The sequence below is a fragment of the Papio anubis genome, chromosome 5 (assembly GCF_008728515.1).
Source record: "Papio anubis isolate 15944 chromosome 5, Panubis1.0, whole genome shotgun sequence".
NCBI lineage: Eukaryota > Metazoa > Chordata > Mammalia > Primates > Cercopithecidae > Papio > Papio anubis.
This window is the reverse complement of record NC_044980.1, coordinates 106,376,795-106,389,743: the sequence shown is the minus strand read 5'-3', so window position 1 is coordinate 106,389,743 and position 12,949 is coordinate 106,376,795. Positions and strand designations below refer to the sequence as shown.

Sequence of the window (12,949 nt, the reverse complement as noted above, 5' to 3'; positions counted from 1 at the left end):
CAGGCTCCTCTGAGAGATTTCTATATTTGCCCAGTCTTTAAATGTTTATGGGTCCTCTGAGATTGAATCCTCAGCCATCTGTTCTTCTTACACTACCCTCTCCCCTGAAGTAACTTTAATTATATTCATAACCTCAATTTCCATCTGTATTATATCTTCTTATCCTAATTCTAGGCCTATACTTCAGAAACTTCTTAGACAGCTCCACTTAGATTTTTTTTTTTTTTTTTTTGAGACGGAGTCTTGCTCTGTCACCCAGGCTAGAGTGCAATGGCGTGGTCTCGGCTCACTGCAGCCTCCGCCTCCCAGGTTCAAGCAATTCTCCTGCTTCAGCCTTCCAAGTAGCTGGGATTACAGGCACCCACCCCGACGCAGGGCTAATTTTTGTATTCTTATTAGCGACAGGGTTTCACAGTGTTGGCCAGGCTGGTCTCGAACTGCTGACCTTGTGATCTGCCCGCCTCAGCCTCCCAATCCACTTAGATTTTCTACAGGCAACTCAAACTTAAAATAACCAAAAATTAATTATTCTCCCCAGTAAAAACATTCTTCCCGCACCCACCCCCACGCAGGGCTAATTTTTGTATTTTTATTAGAGACAGGGTTTCACAATGTTGGCCAGGCTGGTCTCGAACTGCTGACCTTGTGATCTGCCCGCCTACAGGCAACTCAAACTCAAAATAACCAAAAATTAATTATTCTCCCCAGTAAAAACACTCTTCCCATTTTCCCTATCTGACTATGGCACTACTGTTCAATTTTCTAAGATAGAAACCTGGATGACATCCTTAACTCCACTCTCTTCCTTACCCCTCACCCCCTACATACACAATCAATCACCAACATTACTTTCTTTGGTATCTCTTGAATTAATTACCTATTTATTTTTATTTCATCTCTACCTTATTATAGGAAAGTACTAATGAAGGAGCCTCCTACTGGGTCCTCCTACCATCATTTTTGTCTCTGCCAATCCATTCTTCAGAGAGCTGAACGGATACTATAATCAGGTTATCCCATTGTTTATTTTTTTTAAAAAGAGAGAAAACTCAAAATGGTCCTTAAGAACTTGTCTCCAACTTTCAGCTCATTTTTCACTATTCTCTAAACTAAATTCCATCCAAACATCCTTCCTATTCACTCTTGCCTTTAGGCAAATAAGTATACTTGGTTATACTTTCCCTCTGCCTTTTGGAAATGGCTTTCCACAACTCCCCCTTTATTCACAATTGTCTCAGATTCAATCTTAACAACTCGGGAAACATCCAGTTGTAGCACAGATAACACTGTATTAAAATTGCTTAATTTACTCGACTCCCATATGGACTGCAACATTTGCCCTACCTCCAGCTTTACCTATCAGGCTATGGTTTATTGATCACTGTATCCATAATACGTGCAAAGGGAAGGCTTTTGATAAACATTTGTGGAAAAATGGCAATGAAAATTTTTACAGTTCTGGCCTTCATCTCCAATAATATCTTATTTGTTATTTTATTTGTTTTTGAGACAGGGTCTGGCTCTGTTGCTCAGGCTGGAGTGGAGTGGTATGATCACAGCTCATGGCAGCTACAGCCTCGACCTCCTAGGATCAAATTATCCTCCCACCTCAGCCTCCCAAGTAGGTAGGCCCACAGGCCTGTGCCACCACATCTAGCTAATTTTTAAATTTTTTGTAGAGACAAGGTCTCACTATGATGCCCAGGCTAGTCTCAGACTCTTAAGATTCCAGCGATCCTTCCACCTCAGGCTCCCAAAGTGCTAGGATTACAAGCATGAGCCACCACACCCAGCCTTACCTACAATAATATACTATTAATAGCATATAAGTCCAGCTTAATGTATCAAGCCACTATTGGTCATAAGAAAACAATTGACATAACAACAACAAAGCCCTCATGGGCATTCTATGAAGTTACAAGGTAAACAAATAATGCGTGTGAGTCTTCAGTATATGAGGCATTCTTTTAAAGTCAGCATTTCACGTTTTCTTGCTAATTATAATAAAATGCAAGATAATTACTGAAAAATATTTTTTAATGTTATCTTTTGAAAATTAAAAACCCAAACACATAGTAAAATAACCAAATTACAAAAAAAAAATAAAATTGTCTCCTTACTCCAAGAGCCCCACAAATCCTCCTTCTCAGAGTAAATAACCATTCATTGTTTTTTAATGTTTCTCCCAGACTTCTCGATGCATTTGTGTCGAAATACATACACAAATATACAAATATTTTTCTCACCACAAAAGATTACTAGATGCATGTTCTATATCCTTTCAATTAACAATGCATCCTGAAAACTCATTCCACATAAGAACACATAGATCTACATTTTTCCTTTTAACAGCTACTTAGAAAGCCACTGTGTGGCTACAATTTATTTAATCACTTCAGTATTGATGGACACCACACTGTTCCCAGACTTTTCATTATTATAAACAATGCTTCAAAGAGCAGTCTTAAACATATATGTTTGCACACATGTGCAAGCATACTCAGGATAAATTATGAGAAGTGGAATCTATGGTGAAAGAGTAGATTTAGATAGTTTCAAATTACACTCTGGAGAAGTCACACCAATCTATACTCCCATCAGTAAAATATGAAAGTCTACTGGCCCATGTTTTTCCTCTATGCTGTACATACTGTTAAACATTTTCATCAATGCCCATCTGAGAGTCAAAAAATAATATCTCATTAATTTGCATTTATTTTGATACATATTAGGTAGTATATGTGTGGTTAATGTATTAGTAGAACATGCATATTTTTTATTTTGGTAAATTCCCTATTTGTGCCCTTTATCCATTTTAACTGGATAACTGGTCTTTAGTTGATTTCAAAGAGCTTTTTTATATGATAAGGAAATTAGCTCTTTGTCCTATATTGCATATGTTTAGACTTTTTGGTTTTGTTTTTTAAGCTTCTTACATCTGAATGTACATTTAGGTAAAAGTTTTTAATTTTAACATAACCTAAATTCAACTTTTAAAGAAGTATTAAAATGGCTTGCTTTGCAAAAATAATATAAAAATTTTAACATGAAAACTATTATTTTATCAAAAGTGGAATATGTGATAAATGTGTAATACATATAAAAATGTTTCCATTTTACAGGCAATTGAATGAATATACATTAAATATACATTACCTGCCTTTCCGCTGTATGGCACTAGCTTTGGAAATCCATACCATTTTTAACATTGTAACAAAATTCAGAGCATCAAAGGATTTCTGTAATATTTAAACCATCTTTATGTTAGAATATAAAAGGTATTTAAAAGGTAATAGCAAGAAATGTTATCAACATATTTTAACATGCCAAGTTTAATTCAAGGTCCTCTCCTGATTAAATAATTAAAACAGCAATACTGATTTTTAATAAACCCTAATTTTCTGATTATAAACACACTAAGAAAAAAGGATTTAAAAACTAAACTCAGAAAAGCTGTAATAACTTCCCCATTCTGTGCTCTGCTGAGCTATCTGTTGCTCTCTGCCACAGTTGGATAATGGCAGCCAGCTCTCATAAGACATCAAGATTGGAGAGAACTGACCTATTCCCTTGAGGTCCTTTTCTATCAGATTTGCATCATTGTGAAGAATAAGAAGATCAAGGAAAGACATTTTCTGAAATACTTTTCAGGGACCTAACCTTGCGGAGTAAGAATAACAATCAATAACCTTATCCCAAAGAGAAATATTTTTAAACACTTCCACTTTACCTCCTGTTGAGCTACTAACAAAGTTAGCCTTTCCTGAATTTTACAATGAAGAAAGTAAAAAAGAACCATTATTAGCCACATACTTCTTCAAATAACCTATAGTGAAAATTTATTGTAGAGAAATACTTTAAAAAGAAATACAAGCCTAACTAGAACATATATTTCAGTCACTCGGTACTTATACTTTCCCTTTCATAAAATAACTGCAGAGAGCAAATAAAAATGTTTGCATAATAGTTTTTAAAATTTTTAGGAAACAAGCTTCTTATTTAGTTTTTAATATAACATTACATTTGTCAATTTTGTATGTTAAATAACTTTTGACACTACCCATGTTTAAATTTCAGTTACTTAATAAATAAATAACACCCAAAGGAACTTTCTAAAATATTCAAAACCCACTTTATCCACTTTAGGTAATTTTAGGGCAATAAAATCTGAATTTTCGTTGGCTCACCATTAAGATTTTTAAGTAAAATGTACGATTATATAAAAATAAAATTTATCCCATCTTTAGAGCATTCAATTATAATGCATATGGCCAATTTTTATAATAAAATTTTATTTTCTATAAAATATTCCTTAAAATTACATTGAAAACATTATAAGGCAATTAATTTTTTCACATTAAAAATTATGATTTATATTCACTAAATTTAGACATAATTTGCTTTCCACACATGAATAATATCTCTTCCCTTGAAAAATCAATTATCTTTCCCACTTTCATTTTTTCAGCAAATGTTATCTACCAAAAGTTAGGAACATGGACAATTGCTGGGCATTCCCGTACTAAAAGGAAATAAATGCCTTTTTTTTTTTATATCAAAGGTTGGCAAACTTTTTGAAAAGAGCCAAATAGTAAATATTTTAGGCTTTGAGAGGGTCTCTGTTACAAATACTCCAATCTGCCTTGCAGTGTGAAAGCAGCAGCCATAGAGAAAAGGTAAAAGCAGACGTAGCTGAGTTCCAGTGAAACTTTTTTTACAAAAGCAAATGTTAAGTCCAATTTAGCTGCTGGTTATCTCATGGTTTATCTATTTCTTTGCTTTCTTTCAGCATGGTTCACTTGAGCTGAGTATCTTTTGAACACCTGCTATAGGTGAGGCACTAAAGATTTAATAGTGAACAAGGACATAATCCATGTCCATATGTAGAAGGAAAACATAAAAAATATGTAATCAAATTCCCATACTGTGTGACAACATTTTCACTGTAACTAACCAAACCCTTTATTTTCTTCCTAGTATTTGGTAGGCAGAGAAACATTTTTGTATACTTAGTTAAAATAACAAAAATTGATTTTATATACTGAATTATTTAAGGCAGAATATTTAGTAAAATCAATATTTAGTATGTTAAATTTATCTAGAACCAGACATTTTTCTTAAATTCTGCTTATAAAAGCACATGCTGGTCCAAGCTGTCTTGAGTAGTGGTAAAATTAAAGGAAAAATAACTAAATAATAAATAAAAGCATTTGTTGAAGTAGAACTTAATCTTCTCCACTTAAGTAAAACTACAACTTACCCATACATACCTCTTTCACCTTACCAGAATCAATAACAAAGACAACATCATTGACTGTGATGCTGGTTTCAGCAATATTGGTGGAAAGGATCTGCAACAAGATATTACTTTAAAGTTAATATAAAAACAGAAAAAATAACTAATAAAAATGTTAAAAAGGAGATTTTATGAAGCTTACTATTTTTCGAACACCTGCAGGTGGGTTTTTTAACACTTTCTTTTGATCAGATGTTTGCATGTTTGAATGAAGCATAAAAACTTGGTATCTGTTGACAATGAAAAGAGAAAATATACTCTAGGACCTGTCTGTTATTTTAAGCAACAGACATAAGGCTTTAGCCCTTACCTATGTGTACTGTCAGCAAACCGCTTGTCATCAAACAGGATGCGATCTCTCAGTCCAACAATTTCATCATATCCAGGCAGAAAAATTAGTACTGCACCTTGGGGAAGAATGACTTTTTAATATTAAATCTCATTGTGAAATCAGATGCAATCAACAGAATTATAAAAATCTGTATCACGTTTTCATGTACTGGTAAACTATCATAAGATGACATGAGATTATTTGCTTATTACTATCAGTGCAATTATATAAAAATTTGTACACTTAAAATATTAATTCTTGAAGTATATATTTTGCTCCAGTTCTTTTAGACAACACTTATTTACCAGCATCACAACTATGGCAGATATTGTATAGAAGATGCATGATCAAATCCAAGTCTACTTTTTCATCATCGAAACTATGATGATAAGCTTTCAGGAGCTCTCTGTCTTCAGCACTGAGGTCATTTCCATTTGTTTGAACCAGAGAACTTTCATCCAGATTTCCAAATTCCAGTGAAGCACTAAAAAAAAAAAAAAAGATGAAGTCAATTTCTATTAAAAAGAGTAATCCTTAGGTCCTTCAAATTTCTAATATTCCCTAAGGAAGCTAAGGTAAGTGACACTTAATGTCCAAGCTATAATATGATTTTGATTTCAAGTACATTATTCAAAGTAAAATTTGGCAATGAATGCTTTTAGAAAAACACAATCTGAAGGCATTTCTCCAAAGTAAATATACAAATGGCCTATAAGCACATAAAAAGATGTTCAACATCATTAGCTGTCAGGGAAATGCAAATCAAAACCACAATGAAATACCACTTCACACCCACTAGGATGACTACAATCAAAAAGACAGACGATAACAAGAGTTGGAGAGGGTGTGGAGAAATTTACACCCTCATGCATTGCTGGTGGAAATGTAAAATGGTAAAGCTGCTTTGGAAAACAATGTGGCAGTTCTTCAAAAGGTTAAACATAGAGTTACCATATGACCCAGCAATTCCACTCCTAGGTGTATATATAAAAGAAATGAAAAAAATATATCCATATAAAAATTTGTACACAAATATTCATACCAGTATTATTCATAGTCAGAAAGTGGAAACAACCTGAGTGTTCATCAATTGACAAATATACAAACAAACTTTGGTATATCCATAGAATATGTATTAGTCATAAAAAGAATGCTACAACATGGATATTTTATGCTAACTGAAAAAAGCCAATCACAAAAACCACGTATCACATGATTCCATTTATATAAAATGTCCACAACAGACAAATCTATAGAAACTAGAAGTATATTAGTGGTTGGTCTAGAGCTGGAGGAGGCTTAAGAGAGCTGGGGGGGAACAGGGAGAGATACCTAATGGGTACAAGTTTCTTTTTGTGGTGATGAAACTGTTCTAAAATTGATTGTGGTGATGATTGCATAAGTCTGTGAATATATGAAAAACCATCAAATTGTGCACCCAAATGGATGAATTACATGGTATATTAATTATATCTCAATAAAACTGTTAAAAACAAACTTTCAGCTATCATTTATATTTTCTTAATAGGTTGTGTCTAATTGTTTACTATTATAAACAATATTCTGATGTATAGTTCACATTTTAAAAAAACTCAATAGGCACCAACTTAACATGACTGTTAGAAAATTCTGTGCTAACAGCAGGTTGATTATGCTATTTTCCAAAAGCAAGAATCAATATAAATTACTGAAATAAATGCCTTGCTTCTTCATCTTACATGTAAAAATGTAAACTATTGCTATCACTAGTAATTATCAACAGAATTTCTAAGAAGTTCAACTAAATCCAATCTCTCTTAAAGAATTTAGCAGAAAAATAACATAAGACTTTTTTCAATGGGAAAAATATTAAACTTCTACAACTTAATAATTGGCTCTTGTAAATTTTTTATTATACTTTAAGCTCTGGGATACATGTGCAGAACATGCAGGTTTGTTACATAGGTATACATGTGCCATGGTGGTTTGCTGCACCCATCAACCTGTCATCTACATTAGGTATTTCTCCTAATGCTATCCCTCCCCTATCCCCAACCCCCAAGAGGCCCTGGTGTGTGATGTTCCCCTCCCTGTGTCCATGTGTTCTCAGCTCTTGTAAATTTTAAGATCTACTTTAAAACACTATAAGTTTATTGTTTTTTAATTTTTAACACATAAATGAAGAAGACATTATATTCTATTTAAAGCTATAACCTTTGGATATAAATTATCAATAATCCAGTAAACATAATAATATATTTAATTTTAAATACCTGAAATTTATAATTGATAATATCATGATCTATCAAATAAAAAGAAAGCCCAGTTACCAGGACAATTAAAATATTATCCAGATAAACGCTTTACCTAGTAACCTGTAGTATCTAGTGAACTTTACTTAACACCATAAGAATGTCTGGAACATTCAAAGTGTTAACAATAAAAGGACTGCAAGTTCTGGATGCTATTATTGAAATGACATCTAAACCTACCATATCAGAAATAGCATTTAAACCTATCAAGAATTTTGAGACTCAATGTCACAACTAATTTCAAACATTTATTTCTTCTAACGTCTGAGACTACATTTCCAGTTCCACATCTATAAAATTAAGTACAAAAACCCAGGTAAAATAAAACATTTTATATGTTCTTGAATAACAGATATTTTAATATATTTTAACTTCAGGCTCCATTGTTTTCTTTTTTGAGTCTCTAAAGGTTGAAAACAGAAGCTATCAATGTATTATAAAATATATATTCAAAATTTAATATCTAATCTGAAAGCTTTATAATTTGTTTAAATATCTAATCTAAAGTTACCTAAAATCTCCATCTAAAAGACAGTTAATTGATTGGTTTTACAGGATTCCCTTGTGATTTTTTTTTTGTTAAATCAAAGCAATACATATACACAGTGTTAATAAATGGTTTTATAGAAGTTATAACAAAAACTCCTAGTCACACTGCTTAGAACTATTCTACTGTTTTAGCCATTTTAGCACTTGCTGTCATATTTCTAAGCAACACGCATTTTCTGCTATTTATTGTTTTAACAATGTAGTCATTATCTGTGAACCTCCAACTAATGAAAAATGAGGTTACCACTTCCACTTCCCTACACTTTCCACCCACACCAGTTCCTACAATTTTTGTTAAATCTTCATTCAGCCTTTTACTATGACTGAGTAAACATTCACTGCTTAGCCTAATAATATACTATGATTATACCTCCTTTCTTAACTTTTTGTTTTTCCTAGAGTAACAACTGTCTAATTTTTATTTGCTTAGTTTTCTGTGATCTGATAGTAATTCTTCCCAAATTATCTGACAGATTCATAAAGCTTTTTAATATGATTGAAAATGCCAGGTAAATTTTTACCCCACAGAGACCTCCCTCTAGAGCCCCACATCTTCTGTTCCTATGCGATCAGGCCTACTAGACACTGGTGTTATCAAAACAATCCTCTCTACCAGCATCCTGAGCATTCCTTTCACCTATCCCCTGTGCTGTACCTACCTGTTTTTTTTTTCCCCCATTTTTTGTTTTTGTTTTCACTTCTTTTTTGTGAAGCACATTCTCTAACAGTTTCCTAAAAAAGGAGTACATAGGAAGCAAATTTTCTTATCTTTTTTCTACAATTTTCCTACTCTGTAAGCAATTTTCTAAACTTTACCTTGTAACTCTTCTTTTTTCTGCTATCATATTTTTAATTTATAAGAATTCTTTCTTATTTATGCATTCATTCACAAATATTCACTGCACATCTACTACATCTAGCTGCTGTTCTTGAACAAGCAGACAATAAGCTTACTACATTCTAGTAGGGAGAAGAGATAGATAATAAACCAACAAAACAGTGAACAAGTAAATTATATAGTGTATTAGAGGGTGGTAGGGCTGTGGAGAAAAAAGAATCGTAGAATAGGTTAAAGAGGATGGACAGTGCGGGCGGGGGTTAGACTGTAATATAATAGGGCAAATTTGGGTAGGTCTCATGAAGACAAAATCTGAACAAAGATTTGTGTTCTGTTCCTTTTTGATAGCACACTGTTTTTATTTCATGAATGCAATATCTTTTACTATAGGTTTGTATTATAAGTTTTCTCTTTGATAATGAATTTTCTTTTACTGCTTCACTCAAAGGCCACTGAATGAGTCTCTGAGTTCCAAAGCTAAAATGAGTGTTTCTCTACGGCACTGTGAGTTTTCTTAGTTCTGCTAAGTCAATCAATTAGCTATCTATCATCCCAAAATTAACATCTTCTATCAGTTGCCCTGTCCTCTTCCATTCTCTTTGAATTTGGTTTACACCTTTTAAATTCCTTTATATTGCTTCATTGTCATTTTAGTGAGGTTTTGGGAAATGTAAAAGGTTTGAGAAAATGCAGAGATAAATACTTATGTCGTATCTACCATGTTTAATTGGAAATCCCTCTTCTGATTTCTTAAAATAAAATTTAATATACCATGGTAGATCAGACAGAAAATTTCCTTAGAATTACAAAAAAAATCTCTGGATAAAAGACTATAAATGGTCTACATTTGTATAGTCCATAATTTATATGGTGAAGCTCTTTTAAAGAAGGTAGAATTAATTTAAAATAGTATAAAGTTTTACCTGTAAGATTCTAGAAGATCCACAATTTCAGTCTGCCCAAAGTGTTTAGCCCAATCCAATGCCATCCTGCCAAAATTCAAAGGATATATAAAAAAGATGTCATCAAAATTGTAAAACTGGTTCATGACCAGCCTGGGCAACATCAAGACCCTATCTTTTCAAAAAACTTTTTAAATAAAAAGTAAGATAAATTATAGTTAAAAAAACAAGTCAAGGCCGGGCGCGGTGGCTCAAGCCTGTAATCCCAGCACTTTGGGAGGCCGAGACGGGCGGATCACAAGGTCAGGAGATCGAGACCATCCTGGCGAACACGGTGAAACCCCGTCTCTACTAAAAAATACAAAAAAACTAGCCGGGCGAGGTGGCGGACGCCTGTAGTCCCAGCTACTCCGGAGGCTGAGGCAGCAGAATGGCGTAAACCCGGGAGGCGGAGCTTGCAGTGAGCTGAGATCCGGCCACTGCACTCCAGCCTGGGCGACAGAGCCAGACCTCATAAAAAAAAAAAAAAAAAAACAAGTCATTCAAAATTATTAACCCATTAAAACAGAAATTCACCAGCAATTATTACACAAGTTTTTAATATAAAGACAAACATAAGAAATCAAAAAAGATATGTGTAGCTATACAAAGATATATGAAGAATCAACGTAGTTTAAAATTACCAGCCATTTGATGCTTTACTATGGACATTGGCTCCCATACTGATTAACTGTTCTACTTGACTTGCAAAGCCACGTCCTGCGGCAACCATCAGAGCTGTTGCACTGGTTTCACTATGTCTGTAATCAACTAAAAAAAAGAAAAGATAAATACAACTTAAATTTCCAAACTACTTAAAACCATTTTCACTGTTTAAAAAATTTGAAATAGCAGAATTGAGTGTCAGGATAATTAGCCCGAGACTTGCTCCTTAACTACATAATGACAGCACTATGTAACACTTAACTTAGATGATCTACAGCAATCTGTTATGATACGTCTAGTGTAAATAGAATAAAGACTGTCGGTTGTAAGATAGGAGAAAGAAAGATCATGGTTAAACTGTTTTAAGCTCATCTACATGATTTCAACAGAAAAGGAAAGCTATTTGTTCACCAAATGACAAGATATAATTAAATAATTTAAAAGTTAATTTTCATCAGTAACTGGTAATGAATACTTAAAAGCTTCAAAAGCAAAGTTTGAGACAATGTTTTGTTGTTATTTTACTTTGCTTTTAATCCCCCATTCCAGGCTATTTTGTAAGATGCTTAATGGGATTAACACTGACAGAAAGTTTATTTCTCATAAAACCCTTACATTAGAAAAATAATTAAAGTTCTATTGAAGTTTCTTCCTAGAATATATTTCTCAAGCAATTCAATATAATTGCTTAGGACTAATTTGCTTAAATTACAAAATTGGTAATTTCAGAAAGATTTCATGAAAAAAGCCCTCCATAGTAAAATTCAAGATAACTACAAAAGGAAAATTTTAATCATTGATACACAGTATGTATACCCAATTATCTTCTATTCAATAAACACTCTGAAACATGGTATCCATTATCAATACAAATCAGTGTTCTTTTAAAGTAGGGCAGAGACGAGAAAATTGCCTCAGGCTTTTTTTTTAAGACTTTTTTTTAGAACAAGTTTTATGTTCACAGCAAAACTGAGAGGAAAATACAAGTATACCCCATATGTCCCTTGCCTTCACACATGCATAGCCTCCCCAATTATCAACATCCCCCACCAGAGTGGAACATTTGTTACAACTGATGAACCTATACTGACACATCAACCAAAGTCTATAGTTTACATTAGGATTCACTCTTGGTTTTGTGCATTCTATGGATTTGGACAAATATATAATGGCATGTATTTTTATTTTGCTTTGGGATTTGTTCTTTGGGATGGGTTTGTTGTTATCGTTGTTTCCGCTTTGTATTTTTAAAAGCACAGATAGCCATACCTTACTCCAAGACTCAGATTCAATAAATCGGGGATGGTCAGGCATTTTAAAAGATTAATTTATTTTTATCTGTACTCACTGTATGAAAATTACTTCTTCAACTGAATATTCAATCCATGGCCTTGGAGAATGTATCAAACTGTGTGTATTTTGAGCACAAGGGTATGAATAAATGTGAAACATTTAAAACATTTTTAACACTCCTCCCTTCAAGAGGTGGAGCCTAATTCCCTTCTCTCTGACTATAAATTGGACTAAGTGACTCATTCTAACAAACAGAATAATGTGAAAGAGGTGGTGTGCAACTCTGGAGACTAGGTCATAAAAAGTAACTACAACTTCCTGCCTGCTCTTTTACTTTCTCTCTTGAATCACTCTCAGAGAAGCCACACAGGAAGAATAAGGCAGCCCTACTGAGGACAGCTGACAAGAACTCACGGCTATTCTGCCAACAGCCAGCAACAAACTGAGGCCCTTTGCCAAAAGCTATGTAAGTGAGGCTTCTCGAAAGCAGACCCTCCAGCCCCAACAAACCTTCAGATTAATGCAGCCCCTACCAACAGTTTAACCGCAACCTCATGAGAGACTTGGAGCCAGACCACTCAGCTAAACCACTCCCAGATTCTTGACTCTCAGAAACTATGTGAGGTAATAAATGTTTCAGGCTTCTAAGTGTTAGAATCATTTGTAATGTAGGAATAGATGACTAGTACAGTAAGTATGACAGAGAATGTCAAGTCTTAACTGATTATTATCTGCTTCTACACG

At 33.5% G+C, this 12,949-nt stretch overlaps 1 protein-coding gene across 7 annotated transcripts in view; it reads right to left on the bottom strand.

Annotated features, from left to right (window-relative positions):
* YTHDC2 (YTH domain containing 2) overlaps positions 1-12,949 on the bottom strand; it is a 91,520-nt gene that overhangs the window by 46,037 nt on the left and 32,534 nt on the right. For all 7 annotated transcript variants that reach the window (XM_031666397.1, XM_031666399.1, XM_031666403.1 and 4 more), the window contains 7 exons: positions 10,891-11,017; positions 10,229-10,294; positions 5,933-6,111; positions 5,607-5,703; positions 5,439-5,526; positions 5,271-5,351; positions 3,157-3,239 (listed from right to left, as the gene is read on the bottom strand). In XM_031666397.1, coding sequence (XP_031522257.1) covers positions 3,157-3,239; positions 5,271-5,351; positions 5,439-5,526; positions 5,607-5,703; positions 5,933-6,111; positions 10,229-10,294; positions 10,891-11,017 — 721 coding nt within the window. The remainder of the gene's footprint in view (positions 1-3,156; positions 3,240-5,270; positions 5,352-5,438; positions 5,527-5,606; positions 5,704-5,932; positions 6,112-10,228; positions 10,295-10,890; positions 11,018-12,949) is intronic.